Raw genomic sequence first — 21,880 nt, 5'->3', positions numbered from 1 at the left:
AACTGTTTCCTGTATTCCTGGTAGGAAGTAGACCAATTCTGTTTGAACTGGAGCTAAGACTTTGGTGATGAAGGCAGTTAATGTTTCAATAGGGATAAAGAAAGTTCTTCTCCATTGCTCCCATTCCTAATTGTTCCTTTGTTCTTTCTTTGCTGTAGTTTATACCTTTGAGGGAGTCTCGACCGTCACCAAGATGTGCTCTTCTGCCTGCATCCCATCAGATGTGGATGACATTGGCACGACACGCCCTGTCTCCTGCTGTTACTCCGAGTTGTGCAACGTTGATGGTGCAGCTAGTTTGAGGATCAGCTTTGTGCCAGTTGGGATACTAGCAAGCTCCCTTTGTGCCGCCTTCTGGACTAGACCGTGAGGAGCTGATGGGGAGGTCTTTCATACCGGAGAATCCAATGAGGAAGAGAGTAAACCCCTGCCAGCTCAGCTTTCTGTTTGGATGCCTCATGGACAACACTCAACAGCTCCCAGAAATTGCTTTTTTAGTACCTGCCCTTTTCCTACAACCAAAAGAAAAGCAAAACTTAGGAAGTCCTGACACAAATATTTCTTTTGACTCTTCAACAACTCCCACAAAACTAACTATGGAGTTTCTTTACTGTGCTGGTCTGGTTGGTTTTGAACTAAAAAATTCTGCTGTATGAAGTGTATTTAAAGTAAAACCCGTTGCACTAAGAGCCTTCTGTACCTCCTTAGAACATTTCCCCCACCCACCCCACCCCCCCCCCCCAGGTGTTAACTAGCAGAATAGCTGAATTGCTCAGTCTTCTCAGATGAAATTCAATTATGTGGCAGTCCTCTCCACCCCAGAGTTTTGTGCTGGTTCTTCGTTCTGTCTAGGTGTCCTTCTTTGTACACAAGAAATCAAGGAGACACTTCTGTGTCCGAAATAGGAGGTAGAAAACCAAACTTCCCATGCCAGTGATCTGATCCAAGGAGGCTAAAAAGTCTTGTTTTCTGTACCTTTTTGAGCAGAATAAAAATAATGTTATGATAAAATTGTCATCACTGAAGTTATTTATAGCGTACCAGTCCTCTGATAATTTTTTATTTTATTTTAAATTTAATTTAATTTAATTTCATTTCATTTTATTTCATTTCATTTAATTTCATTTCTGAACTCCATTTCCACCTTTCAGTATTGTTTATACAGTGAGAAAAGCTAGGTTTTTGGTCACTCTTGCAAGAGATGTGTAAGATATTTCCCATTATCCGCCACTGGCTGTGCCTTCCATCAGTGTTTCTTCTACCAGCTCCACTGGTACAAAACTACCTTTACAGGGAAGACTGGGTGATTTGAGTAACAGTTCTCTCCTGAATTTGGAATTCAGTGGAATGACATACCCCCTTGCTTCAAATGTCCAGAGCATCATCTGCAATTCCTTGTGTGTTGGTAAGGTCTCCTACATTTTGATGTTATCCATCCTGACCTGGTTCTGCATTTTCCTATAATCCCCTTTTCAAGATTCAGCAAAAATGTGCTCCTCCAATTTTCACTCTGCTTATGATACTTGGAATAGTCAACAAAGGTATGATTTCATGTCTTCCATGCAGCATATGCATTAGAGTAGGTTTCCAGGAGAGGTGGTACAATTTCCATCCTTGGCAGTTTTCATGACTCAGCTGGATGAAGTCCTGAGGAACCTGGGCTGACCTCACAGTTTAGAGCTTTGATTGGGAACTTGGATTAGAAACCTCCTGAGGTCTGCCTTCCAAACTGAGTTTCCTGTAATCCTGTGATGCACTCAGCAAGATCACGAGAGCACAAACCATTATTTCCAGGTATTGTGTGAAGTCTGGCAGATGTTTCTGCAACGATTTTCACCTGTCTTGCCCTGCTTCCTATTGCCAAATTGAGATCAAATTTTGAATGAATTGCAATTCTGGATTCACACACAGCTTCCAGGTTGCTCAAATGTAATTCCATTGCGGGATCTACATTGTGTAAGTGGTCAGGGTGTTGCACTGGCATGGAGGTGGCTGGGTGAACCACATCCCTGGCTGTGGTAGGACTTTGGAAACAAGCTGCAAGCTTGGATTAGCTGGTAGTGTGTGCTTTGCAGTGCCCTCTACCTGTAAGCCGTGCCCAGAGCTCAGTTTCCAGAGGTGTTTGATATGTTTTTGGCTTTCTGCTGCACAAGGGTGGTACGTGGAGGTTCTCCCTTTTTATTTGCTAGTTCTGGCGGTCATCAGTCTCGGGTTTTGCCGGCCCAGGGGCTGCATCAGGACCACTGTGTGTGGTACCCAACAGCAAAACACCACCAATATGTCTTATGGCATGTTGATTTTACTCACCTTTCCAGCCTTCACAGCACCCTTTTAGGCTTAATGTCATCATTTCATTAAGGGTAGTTTGTTCCTCTTTCAAACCCTCTGCCTCACAGTTTCATTCAGACCCCTTGTTCTCGCTGATGAGCAGTAGTGCGACTGTTCCTTGGCTACCTTTTCTACACCATTTATGTTATATCACCTTATGTCCACCTGATAACTCTTTTCCAAGCCAAAGATCTCTTGTCTAAATCCAGTTATCACTTAAAAACCCATGAATGCATGAACCCATCTGTATGCCAGGTACCGCGTGCCATAGAAAGAGGACCGTTAAAAATTCTGAATGAGCCCCACGGAGAAAGAAGGATGTCAGAGATTCTCACCAGTCCCAGGATATATGCGAGTGCCAAGACGAGAAATGGACACTTCACCTTCTTGCTGTGCTGTTGCTAAGACCTGACACAAATGATTTGTCATGCACTGGTAAAATGCAATGGTGACAGGTCACTTCATAGCCACTGGGTTCTGTCATGGCCACCTCTCTGCTTTTTGTTGCATCATTGGATGATGTTTGTTACATCCAGAAGCCCAGGGCACTTTACCAGAGCTGCTAACTTTCTTCTATAATCTGCAGAAACTGATATTTCCCTGAAAGGAAAGCTGGAGCCCAGATATGTGGATAAGCATTTCCTCATCTCTGTCCATAGGCATGTGACAAAACTTATTTTCTTTCTCCAAAAAAAGTGGAAGAGACCTTCATTTATTTTGTATTGTAAATGGAAGGTTTACTAGGACATGGTCAAAATACCTGGCTACTCACTTGTTAGGGATAGAAAAATATTGCACATTTCCTATTCACTCTTCAGAAGCATACGTATGTCAGCACTTCTGCACATGAAACCAACATTAATTAAGTACTTGCAAAACTCAGAAAGAAATACAGCTTTCACAGATTTTCACTGCACAGCACTGCTTTCTCAGACATGAGTTACTGGATTCAGACTACTCTGTCCTTACCCTGTGTTGGTTGATAAGCAGTGCAGTCATGGCCCAGAACATCACACAATTATCATGTCAAAGAGCATTTAAAAATAAATACATCAGGAGCCAGATTATTGTGTTATATTGTAATCTTAGAGAACAACACTAAAAATATCACTGCAGTCATGGACACTGAGGGTATAAGTCATGGGCAAGGATACTGGAAATGCTTGAAACCAAGCCATTGCTGAGTTGGTGAGTGGAGCATGTCCGGCTGGTGGAGCTAGATTCCTGTCACCAGAAAGGTGCACAGAAGAAAAACCATTGGCTCCCAGTAGCCAGAGATGACAATATAGCTCTGCAGCCTAGTGAACACAGTACTGGCATTGCTTTTAATGGGCCACACTCTTTTTATTGAGTTTGCAAGTCCTCAGGGCTGAGGCTTGTTGGGCTTGCTTTGTCTGGCTGTGTCAACCTGCCTTCAACTTTGTTTTTACTTTGCTCAGCTGTAACAGCAGTTTTCCTAATTGGCCAGGTGGTTATGCCTAATTTGCCATTGTTTATCTTTGTGTTGTGCAACTGTAAGTTTACATAGATAGCTGTAACAAGGAGTTGTTGTATGTTGAAGGAGCTATTTACAACTCCGATGTGAAGAAATACAGATCTGGCACGGCAGCAGAAGCCTCAAGAGATGGAGGTGCAAGCTGTGGTACAGAGGAGTGCTGGCGTGGGGTGATACAAGGTGGGGCACTGGCTTGACATTAGCGATCCCTTGGCTATAAACACTTCACCGAGAGTCAAAGAAATGCAGACTTAGAGTTGGACAAAATGATCTTTAAGTGGACAAAACCATCTTTAGGAGAACTATGTAAAATCCACCAACCATGGTAAAATCCTATGTGAGACTGACCTACACCTTTTGACCAAGGGAAAAAGAGCAAGGTATGAAAATGTTTTACTAAGCATAATCAAAATTACTCCCACTAGATCCTTGGTTGAGGAAGAAGAATCCATTTCCACCACCATACTCTTCTCAATGGAGGACTCAGAGTGCAGATGATTCATTATACCTCCCTGTAAGGTGTGAGGCTGCAAAATTAGTGGAAGAGTGAGCATAACACCAGGAAAATGGGTAGATACTAGTAAGTATGTGTATAACAATTTTAACTGTATCATTATTGAAATATTTCCCAATAATTATAACAATAATAATAGCAACAACAACAATAATAATAATTTCCTTTTAATGTCTGTAATAATTTGATCACTAATCATAATTCTTTGATTCAACTGTGAAGATTTCACACATAGTAATAATAAATTCTTGGCTTTGCATATAAGTTATGTTTCCTTTTTGCCCATAACAAGGTTTTAAACATAACAAAACTATGGAGATTCCCACCTGGGTATGGAGAGATGGTTAGGTATACAGGTGCTTAAGTAGGCCTTATTTCAAGGGCTGCTTATTTGGCTGTGGTGCACATCAATATCTCCTTGGGAGACTGCCAGTTTAGCTCCTGACATGCAAGGCATCTTCATGGTATCTGAGAAACTCACAATCAGGGGACATGTTGTTCTGGGGAGCAGTGATTTTGAGAATGACTGCAGTCTTGTGGGTAGACATCTGAAGTCCTAGGGAGAAACCAAAAGTCTTTGGAATATTGCTGTAAGTGGTCTCAAGACTGAGCAGGTTATGTCTTCTCAAGGCTGAGCAGGCTATGTCTTCTCAAGTCTAAGAAGGTTATGTCTCCTGTCTGCTCTGGACCAGTGGGGCTTCTTGAGGCAGGACATGGGGGAGATGAATCATGAACACCACTTTTCTCCTTTCTTTTGTGCCATACTACTGATTGAAAATGCTCAGATTACAAGTTCGAGGATGAGCAGTGCAAGTGCTTCCATGAGGAAAGAAGATCTTGTAACACAGGAATCTTCTTTCACCAAGAACTTGGATGGATTCTCTCCAAGGGGAAATATTTTTTGTAGAGAGTGGCATAACTGAGAAAGGGGCAGAATTACGGTGTAGACATCCACACTCGAGCCATTCCTCATGGCTCCCTTGAGAATCAGTGGAAAGACAGAGAATCACCATTAATTTGACTAGTGCACAATGAATTTGATGTGTTGTTAACATCTGTTCTTGGATGGAGTAGGCTGGAAATGAACGTTTCTTAGTGGTGGCTGTTCAAGGAGCTTGAATGAATAGTTCTGGTGGAGCCTTCCACACTAAAAATGTCCAGGGTTCAGTGAGATGGGCCTGATCTTCAGTGTCTTTTCATGTTTGTACCAGTCCTGACATCACAAGTCAGAACAAGGAGCAAACACTGGGAAAGAAAGTAAACTGTGACTGCACAGCAAGCCTTGGTGGGGATTTCTCCAGCTACGCTAAAGCCACAGAGGCAGGCATGTAGCAAATTGGGCTGAGCACAGAAGGTGACACATGGCAGAAAATCAGAAAGTCCCAACATGCTGACTGCCCTCTGATTTCATTAGAGGTCAGAATTCTTCATACAGCTGCGTGCTTCAGCCCTCCCTTTTATGATGCGCTTGAACCAAGGAGATTTTTTGAGATCCTCACCAGCTAAAAAGCCTTAGACACAGCTGATTGCAGCCACTTCTCAGTGCTCATGCTCCATGACTTTAACTTGTGTGTCTGCTTAGCTGTCATCACTTTGACAAGCCACATGCGGAGGAGGCTAATCTTCCCCTCCCTTCATTGGCCATGGATGCTTCACCTCTTTGATCTCTGCCCAGTTTGTCAGCATGTTTCCTGCATTTCAGCGATTACGGCAGGGATCACAGCTCCTGGATGAGATCTACTCTGAAAAGCATAAAATCTGTGTGGGTGAGGCACTGTGCTTTGTAGTTGCACCTCCAGACCAAAACAGAGGTCTCAAACCACCGGGCAATGCTATCTGGTTAAACATAAACCTGAACTTCTCTTGCAAGGAGCTGGTAGCACGGCGTGCAAAATTAGTATATAGCTCTGTTCCCACTGACCTGGTGTAAAAGCTTTCTGCATCTAGGCTGCCTCTGGAAATGACGTTTCTGGATATTTATTGCCCTCCAACAGTCACTGAAGGTCTTGTTTCATTCATTTTTGCTAAAATGTAATTCCCTCCTCATCCAATTCACCTCCAGGTCCATCTATTTTTTCTGGTCCTCCTCACTCCTGGGGGCTGTTCAAGGCTTATGCTCTCCCCGAGGGTTTGCCTGTGTTTGTTTAGGAAAAAGTCTTTTGCTCACCTACAGCCTCTGCTCCTAAGCTCTCCCGATGCCTTAGGTCTGTCGCCTCTCATCCTATCACCGTGCACCTTCAAGAAGAGTCTGGCTCAGTCTTCTCTGTACCTTCCCATCCAGTAGTTGTAGACAGCAATAAGGTTTTCCCTTCACCTTCTCTTCTCCAGGGTGAAGAACATCAGTCCCTCAGCCTGTTCTCATACCTCCTGGGCTCCAGCCCCCTGAAAAGATCTGCTGAAGTTGCTCTTGTTTCTCAATGTCTTTCTAGTACTGGCATCCCGAAGTAGAAGTAACGGTTATGATTTTCTTGGTATCTCAATTCCTCAACCAGAAAGCTAAATTACATTTTTCCTTTTCATTTGCTTTTCTTTCCTTTACTAGGAGAGTACATGGGTGTGCACCATGCTGTCCCATCACAGCACCATCCCTGCTGTCCAGCAGTGACTACTTTGTGTTACACATGGCCATTGGGTTAGCACCATTTCTAGAGTTGCCACAAAACCTGGTGGCAACTACGCAACCTGGGGGGTGGGTGGGCTGAGAGTGCAGTCAACCTGTTTTTTCATCTGCCAAAGCATTTAGTGCTTGAACTAGGACAGAAACATTGTCAGGAGGGAATGTAATGCCAGGTACTTCACAGTGATGAGGTGATGTCTCCCAGAATGAGACAACAGCAAGAGCAGCCTGTCTGCTTGAGCACTGCTGCTTTGCAAGCCCATATGTACCTTCCTGCACAATAGCTTGTAGCTTGAGATGAGCAGGAAGAAGAGTTTTCTTTCGGGTTATTTCCAGTTAGATTGATTTTTTTTTTCATTCCCCAAAAGATTCTGAACCTCCCAATATATTGGGTAATATTTTCTCTAGTAATTCCTAGAATTACGTTTGGTCTTTGATATTTTTTTTAACAGAAGAGTGGAAGTTTTTCTAACCTTGCCCCACCCAGTGAAAAATCAAAATAATTAATTCTGTTTTAAAAAAGTTTTGGAAGTAAAAACACCTGGGAATTTTTGATTCTGGAAACAACAAAGAGCTTAGCATACTTCATATCTGAGCTCTATGTACACACTTCATGGAGCTTCTTTGCCAACTCCTTGGAACAATGACAGAAGTGGAAAGTGGGTTGTTTATTTTCAAAACGAAAAAAAACCCAAAACCAAACTCCTGTGTAAAATCTCAGCAAGTGTTCTAAAATGCTGGAAGAGGGCCATGGTTCAGGTTATAGATGCAAGTCAAGGAAACCTTTAGGGCGAGATGAGTAACGATGTGTCCAAAAGCTGTCTGAGAAAATCAGGCAGGACTTTTCTTCATCAGTGGAGAGAGATGATGCTTTGCAGTAGGCATCCATCCCACCCCTTCCCGACACTTGTATTGGGCTGGGGTGAGTTTCTACATAATTTTTTGTTAATGTGAGTGTCTCCCAAAGTGATCTGCATTCTCTTCCTAGTTCAGCTCAGCAGTTAATTTTTGTAGATCAACCTGGCTGTAGCTTGTTGCTTCAGCTACCAGCCCAAGACCCCTTCCCCTGAGCCTTGGAGCTAAGGCAGGTTTCCCCAGGGGGCAGAAGGTATCAGCTAGGGCTCTCAATAAACACCGTATCACTGTGTGCAGAGCACAACATATTTCTCTGACTATATTGTGTTATCTCCCTTTCCCCAGTGGCACAGCAAAGGGAGTGTGTTGGCTGGGCAGGTGAATGCTTTGCTTGGAAGCCCTCCAGGTAAAATCCAGCTTCATGACTGCATGCTATAGCACAGGCAAGGAACTGGGAGGCAGCAAAAAGCCCTGCCAGAATGCTCCACGTTTGAGACCTGGCAAGGCTGCCTCTGAAAGGGATGAACAGCACAGACCTGTGTCATGCTTCCAGTCCTCAGAGTAGTATGAATCTGTTGTGCTTGCCAGTTCTTCCTCAGAGGAAGCATTTCAGGAGGCCAAGATATTTGTGACCTCCTGCTGAGGTTGCAGAGGAATTCAGCAATAACAGTAGGAGGAGGCATGGAGGCTTCCCTTTTTGTCTCTGCATAAACATGCACTTCACTGTTTCTGACAATGTGAGCTGCAGTCAGAAGTTCAGGGCATGCTTGTGTTGTCCCCTCTGGAAGAGAGTCACTCTAATTCCCTGCTGTCCAAGGAGTTGCACAGCAGGACCTCATCTCATTTGCTGCTTATTTATTATTCAGGGCTGTTCTAGTTTGCTGTGTTTCTCATGCAACTTTCTGTTTAAACCTGGATAGACCCACCTTCAGCAACGCAGTGTTACCCTCTTGGAAAAAAAACCTGGATAGCTGTACCCAGAGCGAGTGTCACAGTTTGCAGGCAGGGTTACATGTGTGCATAGGCAGGGAAGCAGTTATGTACACTTGCAAAATCCAGGAAGCTCTTTTGAAAACTTATTTTGAAAACAAATTCAATCAGAGAAGAATAGCCATGATTATATAACAAGAAAATTATCTTTCACTTAATGGCTATGTGAATATGACTCATACCCTAAAAGATAAGACTGTGTCATCCATCACTGGTTATGCACTTTGCAAATCTGTGCTCCCTGTGGCAACTTTACCTTTCCTTGTGCGAACAAACTATGAAGGACTTGGGTACAGCACAACCATTGCTCTGTAGTCCTCTGAAGAGGGAGAATTGTGACTATTGCTGACATTTGAAAAGATATCCAGCTGTAAGTGACTGCAACTGATGTATAGTGAAAGATAAAGCAGAAAGCAAGGACTTGTCCCCCAGTATGGATCCAGATCTAGAATTATAATACAGATGAGGTTGGAAGGGAGCTCTGGGGTCTGTAGCCCAACCCTCTGGGCAAAGCAGACCTCGTTTGGGAGCCAGTTCCCTGGCTGCTGTTATTTCGCAAGTGAGCAGACCTCATGTGAGCACAGATCTGTTCTCCCCCAGCACCAAGGCAGCAGCATGAGCAGCAGTATTACGCCACACAAACAGCTGGGAAATGTGCAGATTGAAGTCCTGATCGAAAGCCCATGGAAAGTTATGTAGGTTGAGAGACTTTCCCCAGGCTACAGTAGGATGAGGGTGGGAACTGGGCCATCCTTCACAGCTGCCCTGAACCATCAGCACTCCCTTATTTAGGGATGAACAATATTTTTTGCAAACAGAACTGTTTGCGTTTGTTGGGATGCTTGCAACCTGCTTCTGATTTTCATTGGAGTAATTAGTCATTTAAAACTGCTCACAAACCACAAAGAGCCTTTGTTTTTATTTTTGCAAAGGGCTTTGGTTAAGTGTCACGTACAAGGATGCACAGGCTTATGGCACAGCTTCTCTGACTATAAAATGGGAAGAATATTTATCACCCAGCTTTGATGTTGAAATCCTTGTGTCTAAATTCAGATTCTGAGCTCCTCAGAGGGAAAATTGCTGTAGAGCTTCAAAGCCTTGTTTCTTATGATGTGTTAGCTTGGCAATGGGTCCTTACCAGTGCTTCCATTTGATTTATATCCAGGGAGTGCAGGACATTTTCCAGATGCAAAGGTACTGGTTTTCCTGAGAGAAGGATCTCACAGATAGCCTGAAGCTTGGCTGGAAGTATTGCAGTCTTCATCCCCCCCTCCCAAAATCAAGGTCTGGATGCCCAGCGCATCCTTGTTCTAGTTACCAGACTGAATTAGAATATGCAGCTATTTATAATGGAAACCTACATATCAGTACCAAAAATAGAGTGGAATAAAACCTCGTGAGGAATTAAAAAAACATTAGAAATAACAGCACTGCATTTCAAGAGCTCAGGTATGCTGTAGACCTGGTTTGCTTTAAAAGCTGTTTACTTCAGTGGTGACTAACTCTTCTGCATCTTTCCAGACCTATACTCATGGCAGGACATGGCCTGGGGCTTGGGCAGATTTTGAGTTTCAAGGAGAGAAGCGATGCTATGAAATGAGGAACAGGAAAAGTTTGGCCCTATGCCTCCTTCTGTGATCAGGAAAAAAAATGATCCCACTCTGTGCTGGACCTCCCTGGTCTGCAGACAGGGTTAGTGCAGCCTGTGCAGCAACTTCATCTCACGGATCCTTGGGGCACAGTCAGTCCCTTGGAACTGGGTGCACCCAGGACATAGAATCATAACATCCTGGAATGGTTTGGGTTGGAAGGGACCTTAGAGATCACCTAGTTCCAACATTCCTGCCATGGGGAGGAACATCTTCAAATAGACCACTTTGCTTAAAGCCCCATCCAACCAGGCCCTGAAGACTTCCAAGAAGGGGGTGCACACAACTTCTCTGGGCAACCTGGTCCAGTGCCTCAGTGCCCTCACAGTAGATAATTTCTTCCTAATATCTAATCTAAATCTCCCCTTTTTCAGTTTTAAACAATTCCTCCTTGTCTTATCACTACATGGGCCTGTAAAAAGTCCCTCTCCAGCTTTCTCGTAGGCCCCTTTAGGTACTGGAAGACCACTATAAGGTGTCTCTGGAGCCTTCTCTTCTCCAGGCTGAACAACCCCAACTCTCTCAGCCTGTCTTCATAGCAGAGGTGCTCCAGCCCTCTGCTTACCATCGTGGCCCACCTCTGGGCTTGCTCCAACAGGTCCATGTCCTTCTTATGTTGAGGGCACCAGAACTGGATGCAGTACTCCAAGGAGGGTTCTCACAAAGGCAGAGTAAATGGTGAGAATCACCTCCTTTGACCTGCTGGCCATGCTGCTTTTGACGCAGCTCAAGGTTTGTTTGGCTTTCTGGGCTGCAGGCGCACATTGATGGGTCACGGTGAGCTTTTTGTCAGCCAACACCTCCAAATCTTTCTCCTCAGGGTTCTCAATCCATCCTCTGCCCAGCCTGTATTTGTGCTTAGAACTGTCCTAACCCAGGTGCAGGACCTTGCACTTGGCCTTCCTGAACTTCACAAAGTTTGCACAGGCACACCTCTCAGGCCTGTCAAGGTCCCTTTGGATGGCATCCCTTCCTTCCAGCATGTCAACTGCACCACACATATTGGTGTCATCAGCAAACTTGGTGAGGGTGCACTCAATCCCACTGTCCACATCACCTACAAAGATGTTGAACAGCACCAGTCCCAATACCAACCCCTGAGGAACACCACTCATCACCGGTCTCCACTTGGACACTGAGCTGTTGACAGCAACTCTGTGAGTGTGACCATCCAGCCAATCCCTTATCCACCAGGTGGTCCATCTATCAAATCCATGTGTCTCCAATTAAAAGACAAAGATGCCATGCAGGACAGTGTCAAATGCTTTGCACAAGTCCAGGTGGATGACATGAGTCACTCTTCCCTCATCTGCCAATGCTATCATAGAAGGCCACCAAGTTTGTCAGGCAGAACCTGCCCTTAGTGAAGCCATGCTGGCTGTCACCAATCACCTCTTTATTTTCCATGTGCCTTAGCACACTTTCAAGGAAGATCCGCTCCATGATCTTGCTGGGCACTGAGGTGACACTGGCTGACCTGTAGTTCCCCAGGTCTTCCTTTTTTCCCCTTTTTGAAAAAGAGGTTTATATTTCTCCTTTTCCAGTCAGTGGGAGCTTCACCAGTCTGCCACAACTTCCCAAATATGATGGATAGTGGCCTAACCACTTAATCTGCCATTTCCCTCAGGACCCGTGGATGCATCTTATCAGGTCCCATGGAGTTGCGCACCTTCAGGTTCCTTAGATGTTCTCTAACCAGATCTTCTTCTACAGCGGGATAGGCATGGCAGAGACATGTCCTGGGTCTCTTTGTACCTGAGTGCTGGGGCTGGGAGGAGGTGACTATGTCACTTCTTCTACCCAGAAACGAAGCATGAGGATCTTGGAGACATAGATCCCTGCAATCACTTGGAGACAATCAGCTGAAAACTTCTAGGGGGTTGCAGGTAGGGCTTGAAAGCTAGCTGGTGCCCAACAACAGACTCCCAAAAGCCTTATTAATCTTAGATGCACCTAATCTTGCTTAATAAACCAATCATGTTGTCGCATGTTATTTCAAGGTTTGCATGATTACAGGATACCATAAACCCCATTAACTCTCCCTTGGCCTCCAGGGCTGTGAAGATCATGCCAAAGTAAACAAGTGAGGTTACCAAGCAACTAGGGAGGAACGATAACACAGGCACATCCATCCACCCATGTGCAGAGTCTTACAGGCATGTGCTCCTGCTGCCATCACCTTTCCAAAAAACACAGCCACCCCCCATTTCTCCTAGCCCAAACACCACTGGCACCATGGTTCAGAGGTTGGGAGATGGCTGTGCCTTTTGTGGGATGGATCCTAACACCCTGGCTTAGGTCTCTGTGACTTCTCAGCTTGAAGAGAACATCCTTGTCCTCCCCTAAGCACTGCAGGGTGGGGAACCCAGATATCTGCTGGTGGGGTGGAGGATGATTGAGCTCTACATGTTGGTGGGCTGCACAGAAACATCCATGGGGCCAGGGCAAGTTGAGAAAAGAGAGTCTGGATAAAAGTAAGGGGAGCTGAAGACCTCAGCTTAGACTTGAGATTAGGAAGCATTTCTTTACAGAGAGGGTGGTCAAACACTGGAACAGTCTTCCTAGAGAGGTGGTCAATGCCCCATGACTATCACTGTTTAAGAAGTGTTTAGACAATGCCCTTAATAATATGCTTTAACTTTTGGTTGGTCCTGAAGTGGTCAGGCAGTTGGACTAGATGATCATTGTAGGTCCCTTCTCACTGAAATATTGTATTACATTCTATGCTATGCTATGCTATGCTATGGTATTTTGTGCTACCTACCTCTGTTACCCCTGAGATGCTTACAGGAAAAAAAAAAAAAAAAAAAAAAAAAAAAGGCAAACTCAATGTATGAAGAACCATTTACATTTTGCTGCTATTTATTGTGTGGCACAGCATTTTCTATAGGGGTTACATGCATTTGTGTGACCAAAGGATTGTCCCCTGTTCAGAAAGTTAGTGCTTGACTGCACACACTTCATATTTCTTTCCCACAGACCTTGTGGCTTGTTGAAGCAGCAGCCTGTCAGCAATTGTGTTTTATTACACATGAAAAAAGTGTTACATGTCTGCCAACCCCAACTTTTTTCTAGTGAGTTTGAGAGGATTTTCAAAAGGGACCCTAAAAGCTGAAGCTCAGACCTGTGCATGCATCCCTGAACTGCCAGCGGGAGGGCAGGTTCTCGCACATGTGCCCTGGTTAGGTGACAGAAATGCTTGCTCATCCCTATTTCCCATTTGATGAAAAACACTTGCTTTTTCTTCCTCATTCAGGAAAACCGGCACAGCAAGAGGACTCCAATAAGGCTCTCATCTGTGTTTTTCCACTGGATAAGGATTCATGAACTGCTTTCATAAAGGGGTAATATTGCAGATCAGCCTGAATAAAACACCTCTCAGCTCCTTTATCCAACCCAGCCCTGCCCCAGGACACTGTTGAAACAACAGATCCTCTAAGGATCCTTTCTGTGATGGCCTTCTAGCTCATGAGATCTTGCACATAGCTTGGATCGCCCCTGCTAACCATGACTTGAAGGTGACACAGTCACAAATATTGAAAATTATTGTGCTTGGAGAGCTAATTTTCCAAGAGCAGACCAGAACAGGCTGGCTTGTTTAGCTTGACAAAACATCTGACAGGACCAAATGCCCATAGAAATACCATCTCAGAGCAGGAAGAAGCAAAAGAAATATTTTATTATAAATGTGTTTTCTGACCATTACAACAGTGAGGGTCTGCAACAGCATCCTACCAGCAGAGCCACAAAGATGCATATACATCAGACAAATTTTTCTCTTTAAAGAAGTGATAAGAAGTAATGATAAGGGTTGAGTCTTATAAGCTGAGGAGACCCTTTGCATGTGCTCATTGAGATTAGCAGTAAAAGCCCCTTGAGGCACCTAGACTGGCTTCGTATGCATGAGCAACCCTAACCCACCCGTGACATCTTTGCACAGAGCTGGCACAAAAATGTAAGCTTGCAGAAAATCCTACCATGATCTGAGATAACCAGAAGGTAAAAGAAAATAATCTCCTAGTTGCATTCCCTGAAGGCAAATATAAATGACACCCCTTTCCCAAGCTGGCCATGCTGGTGATTGATAGCAGTTTGTTTAAAACCCCTTATTTTCTGGGGCAGAAGCCAGATGTCTTGCTATTAACTACTCCTCCTCGCCAGGACAGCTTTTCTCCTCTGCTGTATATGTGTCAGAGTCTGTCACTGTCTCCTGGGTGTTTGTTTCTTTTTCAGGTTTGGATGTCATCCCCAAAACACAGTGACAGCTGTCATGACACTAAACACACCGCTTCCCCTGTGTCCCCTCTCCCAAGAGCCAGGAGACTGGCAGCAGCCAGGAAAGATTAAAAACAAATTCTGGCTTGTTTTTGGCCCAGCTTTACAAGAACATGGCCCATTTGATCACAAATTTGTGCATGCACAGGTAACAGCGTACAGCTGCTGGTTTGAATTCATTGCATGGGAAGAGTTTGTGAAGCCCCTGTGGGTTTCAGGAAAACAGATATTCAGGTGGAAGAGACTCTACTGAAGCCTCCGCTGGGACTGAAGACACTCAGCCCTTTCTAAGGCGTCAGAGCATCCATGAAAAGAGCTATTTGTTAATGAGGCTTAGTTGTTTTGCCACTCACATCAGCTCATGTTGAGAGTGCCCTGGTGCCACCGGGAACATCACTGCCCACTGTGGGCTGGTGCTCCTCACTGGGAGCGGTGGCACAGCCTTCTGCAAACATCTCCCATCACTGCTGCCTCACAGCCACACGCTGAAATCCTGCCACTGCCCGGAGGAGGGTTTCGACTGGCAAAGTGCCACCCACCCCTGGGATTTCGCATAGGCAAGTGGAAAATCATTGTGCCTCAGCCTGTGTTTGTGCCTTGCCTGGGGAACCAGCCAAGCAGCAAAGGTGTGTGCCTAGCAGCAGAGCTCAAAGGAGGTGAAAAACTTCTCCCAGGCATCAGCGTGCTCCTCACCCTGCTCCTTGCAAGTCCAAAGGTACTGCAGAAGCAAAGGCACCAACATGAGCACCTTGACATCACTCAGTCTCCTTTTCCAGGCAGGCTTCTGTATCTTATTCCCAGATTATTGAGCAAAAGCAATTTCTTTTGCAAGGAGATGAAGAGAGGTTCATACCCGCCCCATTACAGCTGTTAACAAGACAGGAATGAACTCTATTGGTCCAAACAATGGTGAGTCCACAGCAAGGATGTGTGTTGAAACAAGAGTCGGACAATGCTTCCGTACTGGTGTGCCATCACTGATGTAGCTGAGGACACATTAAATTGCCCTTGCAATGGGGAGGAATGGCCTGAAGGCTTGAAAAGCATCTTCTCCCCTTGTATTCAGAGACCTGCTGGCCAAAGGGAGCCTGTACTGGTCTTGTTCAGATGACTGGGTTAGACTGGGTTTTGGACTCTGATTCATGGATTTCATATGATATGGCTTTCGGTTGTCTTTAACATGGTGGATCTGCATGGATTTCAGCAATATGCCCACAAGGGATTAGTGCAAATTTGGTTCACCTCAAGGCACAATAGCCTTAGCCATATTTACTAAATGTATTCAGAAACTTAAAGCTCATTCAACACTAAAGATGCGATGAAGGACTGTGCCTGGAGGTACCGATGTGTGACAATTCTTGTCTGTTTAATAAGGGTTGAGTGGGGGAAGGAGATCAAGATCCAGACCAGCCTCAGACAGGGCACGGAATGATTAATTGACACACCTTGGTTTTTTTAAAACCTCATGACAAACTATAGAGTGGAGCCTCAGGGAATGGGGATGAAGGTATGCAGTCCATCTGTCCCATTCTTTTACAATATGCTGAGCACCCCTCTCGAGTTCAAGTGACCTGAAATGACTTTGCTAAATTGAGATACCGACCACCATGCTGTTTGCCTCCCTGCTCCCTCAACATATCTGCTTCAGGCACCCTAAATTTCCTTTCACCTAATTTTAGGGGATTTGCCTTGTTCTCAGATCTGGGGCCATACTGAATAAAGAGGCTTTGGACTCATGTCCCTCTGGAATTAGGGATGTGAGAGTTGTGCAAGAAAGCAATGAAGATATCTGAGAGAGGATGTGCTGGCATGTCAGAGGCAGCCGTTCCAAGTCATCCAAGGCCTAATGTGGAAAAACAGATCTATTTCAAGAAGGAAAAAAAGTGCACATGATAGGTTTTAGATGAGAAATAATTTGGGAGTGATATTGAAAATGATATCACTCCTGCTGCACTTCAGTCCTGCCTAGTGCATTTTATAATTAATAACTACTTCAGATGAAGTTACTTTCTTTTGAATGTGCAGTATTAAACATTTAAATCCCTATCTGTAAATATAAGACTCTGGCAGATATCTCCATAAGCCTTGCAGCTACATGGCAATGTATATTTATATTCTAGATAGGTATTTTTAGCAAGAACTACGAGTTCTTTCTGTATTTGATTACATCAGAGCTCTGTTTTACATGAAATGCCTGGACTGCAAAAATACCCCTTTCTTTTTTTATTCTCTTGAAGTTCTGCAATAATTTCTGTCCCTATCTCTTTTTCTTTCATGCCCACCTGGATTAATGCACCTTCCAAGTGGGCTGTATGGTTTTCCCCCCCTCCTTGCCCTCTCAAAGAAGAAAAAAAAAATAACAAGAATCAAGCAGCAAAACACTTCCTGGTGTTTTCCACCTTGCAGCTTGAGCCAGCCTGCAATCAGGGCATGCCAGGATAACTACCACCACTCATGGCTACACATGATGTGACCAGTGTCCTGCTGTGGAAAGCAACTGCAAATGATCCCTGCTGGAAACTCTGTTCCCCTAAGTGTGAATCATGCTGTTTGTGTAGCTTTGCTCTCCCACGGCACCCGTTATGCTTTTGTGGTAATTGTGCCCAAGTCAAAACAGCAGGATTGAACCTGGGTCCTGATCCAGCCCAAGCCAAGGCAGGGTGTATACTGTGTTTCCAGAGGAGAAACTAGCTTTTGAAATGTCGACTCCACCTTCAAGACATGTGGAGCCCAAGACAAAAGGCCACTCAAGGCAGACACATCACCCTGATGGTTGGCTGGAGGTAGCACTCAACAGGGCTCACCAGTTTGAATATCCTCACCAATACGGGTCTCCAAACACCTCCCTGAAAATTTAGTCTCTGGTGTGTTTTACTCTTTAATTTCTAGACAGACAAAAGTATTTGCAGGTTTGCAGCTGAAAGCAGGTGATGCAGATCAGGGCTGCACATCTGTGTAGGGCTGCCCTACATTTGCAGAACAGCTGGAAGGTGATGTAAAAGGCAACTCCTTGGCCAGATAAAGCATAAGGCACCAAGGAGTGCTCTCACGTCTCTGGACATGCATGGAATGACTGCTGGGAAGAACAAGCCCCCAGAGGGGCAGGTAAAATCCTTCAATACAGCAACAGCAGCATTGGATGCCACCTGCTGTGAAGCCTTATCTCACAGGGCCGAGAGGCTGCAAGTTTTTTATGGCCCTTTGGAGACACATCTTTCTCTGTTCTATTTTATTCAGCCTATATTTAAACTTGCCTCTCCATACGTCCACTTGACCCAGTGACGCAAAAGTCTGCCAACTCCTTTGAGTCCCCTGGCAGCGTCCTGCATTTGCTGGGGCACTAGTGCTTGTTGGGTTTGACTCCTAGGGGCTAAATAGGAAGAATAAATAAAAGCAGTAACTAAAACAGCAGCAAATCAGACTTCACAAGGGCTCCCAGTGACAACTGTTCAGCCTGTGGCTTATGGCTAACACTGTGTGAACAGATGAATATTAATGCAAAGGACATTTTGTATCCCTGACACTCTGTGTGAAGGGCTTTTCACTTGGCTTAATCTAGGAACATATTGCAAGTGCTTTGAAGCTAAATCCTGCCTTTGACTCTGGTTTGGCTACAATAGAAGCTCACTGCTCTGGCAATAGAGCCATTAACAGACAAGTCCCAGGTGACAGGAGATGTGCAGCACAGTGTGATACAGGATGCTCACAGCCAGCACCAGTGACACAAGGAGGCCAGTGGTTCCCATCCGCAGCATCTTTGCAGTGCAGAGCAGGTCCCCAGTGGCTGCTCCTGGCTGCCTGCTTGCTTTGCAGTGCTGAGCTCAGTTCTCTTTGCCTGCTGCAGGAGGAGCTGAACCAGGAAAACCTCCAGTTCGCCCTGTGCATTCCCCAAATGAGCCTCCTGTCCACTGGACAGTACTTTACCCTGCTGCCACTCTTCTCCCGATCCTCTTCCAGCAGGGACAGCTTTAAATCTATCCCTTCCAAGGAGTATTTTTTGTACTCCCTTACTTATCCCTTTCTGTAGCTTTTCCTCTCTCTGGCACAGGGCAGTTTGGCAGCTGCATAACCAGCCAGAGACATGACCTTCCTGCAGCCTGTGCTGCCCCATGGTCCTTCTTCTCTGGGTGAAGGCTGAGCACACAAGAAAGATGCTGCAGGTTGAAAACCAGAGGATCCAGCTTTATTTGCCAGATTCTCACCCAGAAGGGAACCCTCACCATCCCAGTCCCTCTGTATTCAGACCTTGCCCCATCTGCATGTACAACACATGGAGTGAAGTTCAGCCCCCGTTAACACAGCACAGGACTCTGCAGCCAGTGTGGAAAAGCAACTGAGGAAAGTGACTTACCCTGGAGCTTGAACCCAGAATAGAAAAGGGGATCTGGATCTAAGGATGGCAATGATGGTTGTTTGCTTCTGGCCTGACATGTCAGACTGTTTTGGAAGCAGGGAAACAGAGAACAGATGAGTAGGAAGTGGATGCTGGTGCTCTGTGTCTGCAAGAGTGGGTGTAGTATCAGCATTTGAGTAAATCCTGATCATTATTTGCTCAACGACATCCCCCACCCCACCCCCTGCCACCCCCACCCCCCCACCCCAACCTCAGTATTGCAAGGGTGTTTCAGGGAAGCTGTCACTGTTTTAGTGAAGCACAGAGCATTTCCCTTCCAGAACAAAGGGGCTCACCATCCTCCTGAGCCCCAGGCTTGTGCTGGGCCCTCTGCCAAGGAATACAGTGCCTTGTTAAAGTTTTCTTGCAAATGGTACTGAAGCAGACCTTGAGAAACAATTACCTCTGTGCAATGAAGAAGAAGAGCCCCCCTGCTTATTCCTTTGGTTTTCTGGTTTGTGTCTTACAGAAACAGAATGAAAAATGGGGAAAAAAATAGAGAAAACCAAACTTAGCCACAGAGGGGGTTACAGGGATGGCATGAACACACAAGGATGGTTCACAGGATGTACCCATGCTCCACTCCACCCTCGCTCTTGGAGGTTGCCTCCTGCTCCCCTGGATGAGCCCTGGCGGTAGGAACAGAGCAAACGGCAAGTTCCTTGGCTTTCCCCCACCACCGGAGAGGGCTGTCAGCTGGGCACACCCGGCTCATCTCTATCTGCTTCCACTCCATCTGGGTTTACAGCAGACAGGGCATCAAAATGAATCTTACTGCTGCTCCAAGGGAAAATGGAGCAAATCCCCAGCTGGGACCCTGTAGTGCTGCTAACCAGTGTGAGTAAAGCTGTTGGCTTTTCCCAGAGCTGAGGGTCTGGGATAGTCATTACTTTGCCTTTCCTGTGGTCCCTGCTGTGAAGGGATGGGGGAGGGCAGAGTAACAGAAGTCGCTTGAAATGATCTGTAAAACATCTGGGAAGGGAAATCCAGGAGCTCTGATTGCAACCCAAGCTCAGGCAAAGGGCTGCTAAGGGTTTTGTCTAGACAAACTCCCAAATTTGCTTTTGCAGGTCTAACCTGCCCTGGCCTGTTAGTCCAGGGCATTTTGAGCTTTCCAGAAATACATCCCATCTCAACACATGAAGACTGAGCCCTTCTGAACTCATTCCATAGCTTATTCTAGACAGAATTAAGTGCCAGCTTTCTGCAACTGCAAGCCACACTCTGCTGGGCAGGTAGCAAGTGGGGACCAATATCCACCTGATGCTCTGACTCAGGAAATTGCAGCAAAAATGGAAAAAAAAATAAGCCAAGCTCCTGGTGGAGGATTGGAGGATTTTTGGGGGGTTGTACACAGAGGTTTAACAGAGGCACAAAGGCACAGGTTGTATGAGAGCTGGGGGACACCTGTGAAAAAAAGTACTGTCTATGTTCAGCATGTGTAGAACCCGGTGCTCTCGCTGAGGATGATGCTAGAACACCAGCCTTGATGGCACTGCCCAGTCCCTCTTGCTGCACAGAGCTGCAGTGCTTCATCCACTACTGCTCCCCACAGAGGAAAGCTGCAGCGGGAGATGCGGATCCTGAGGACCAGAAGCAGCTGAAGGTGAGGAATGTTCTGCTTAGCAGCTGGAAACTGGAAATTTGAGGGTTTTAGGTCCAGGTGCCCAAACTCATGGCTTGAATCCACTTGATAGGACTGAAGATGAGTGTAGCCACACATCAGTGAAGAAGATTATTCCCAAGGCACCTGAGAGTTCAGGAGGCAGCTTGTCGGAGAGAGGAGTTGGGGTGTTTTGGCTGGAGTGTGGGCACTTGTGATGTTACAGAGCACTCTGAAGGAGCGTGCCAATGACCATGGCTGTCAGACCCAGTGCTGCAGAGCTGCTTCGCACCCCATCGCTGCTCCTGGTGTCATCAGTGCAGAGATCAGTGTAGCAGCATGACTTGGGTCTGGTTGCTCCTATCCCATCATAGGAGATGCACTCCACCTCACAGCTTCTGGTCACGGTGATGTTGCCAAAAAAGGGGTAACCTGAAACAGGCAGATTGGAGAGGGGGAGAAGGATTAGACAGAAAGAAATGGTAAAGGAAAGTGCAGACATCTGGCATTGAGAAACGCTGGCTTTGTACAATAGAGGGGAACTAAAAGTAAAGTGTTTATAGGTAAATAAAGGCAAATAAATTGTTGAACATCTCTAATCCACGGATGCCTGTAATCCAGATTACTCTTTGTAGGAACATGCCTGCCAGTTCTCCCTGGTGACCCGCTTTCCCCCTCCTGCTCCTTCCAGATTTATTCTAGCACGGCCAAGGGACAAGGGCAAGTCACAAGTCCCTGTCTGTTTTGTTCAGGTGAGTTGCTCCTGCAATGGCTCTGCATGGAAGGTGGCAGTGTAAAGAAGCACTGCTGTAATGCTGGCATGGTCACTGGTGAGATGGTGTTTGTTAGGTGGAAGGGTCTACAAACAAGGACAGAGCCCCTGAGTTTCTGCAGTGTGTTTGCACACATCTGTAAGTCCAGGGTCCACAAGGACTTAGGGATAGGAAAGGCAAAACAAACAGAGTAAGCAGAGTAAGTCCTGTATACTTCACTATGAGGCTCTGAATCGGATTGATTTCTCTCCTTCCTACCCTGCAATTGGATAACTTCACCTGAATTCTTATAGAGAAGTTAAAGGACAATACTAGTTGTGACTGGGAGGGGGAGAGGGAAGCATGGCTGTTAAGTTGAGGAATGTGATTCTGTCCCTCTGCTCTCATG

General features: G+C 45.6%; 1 protein-coding gene across 1 annotated transcript in view; it reads right to left on the bottom strand.

Annotated features, from left to right (window-relative positions):
* Window positions 1–1,094: 1,094 nt before the first annotated feature.
* The window catches only part of LOC308061314 (secreted Ly-6/uPAR-related protein 1-like), a 44,140-nt gene continuing 23,354 nt past the window's right edge, over window positions 1,095–21,880 (bottom strand). The window contains exon 3 of the mRNA XM_080381121.1: window positions 1,095–21,151. Coding sequence (XP_080237247.1) covers window positions 20,940–21,151 — 212 coding nt within the window. The 3' untranslated portion in view covers window positions 1,095–20,939. The remainder of the gene's footprint in view (window positions 21,152–21,880) is intronic.

Source organism: Falco punctatus (genome assembly GCF_963210335.1).
Source record: "Falco punctatus genome assembly, chromosome: 3".
Taxonomy (NCBI): domain Eukaryota; kingdom Metazoa; phylum Chordata; class Aves; order Falconiformes; family Falconidae; genus Falco; species Falco punctatus.
The sequence above is the reverse complement of the archived record's forward strand: the minus strand, read 5'-3'. Positions and strand labels throughout refer to the sequence as shown.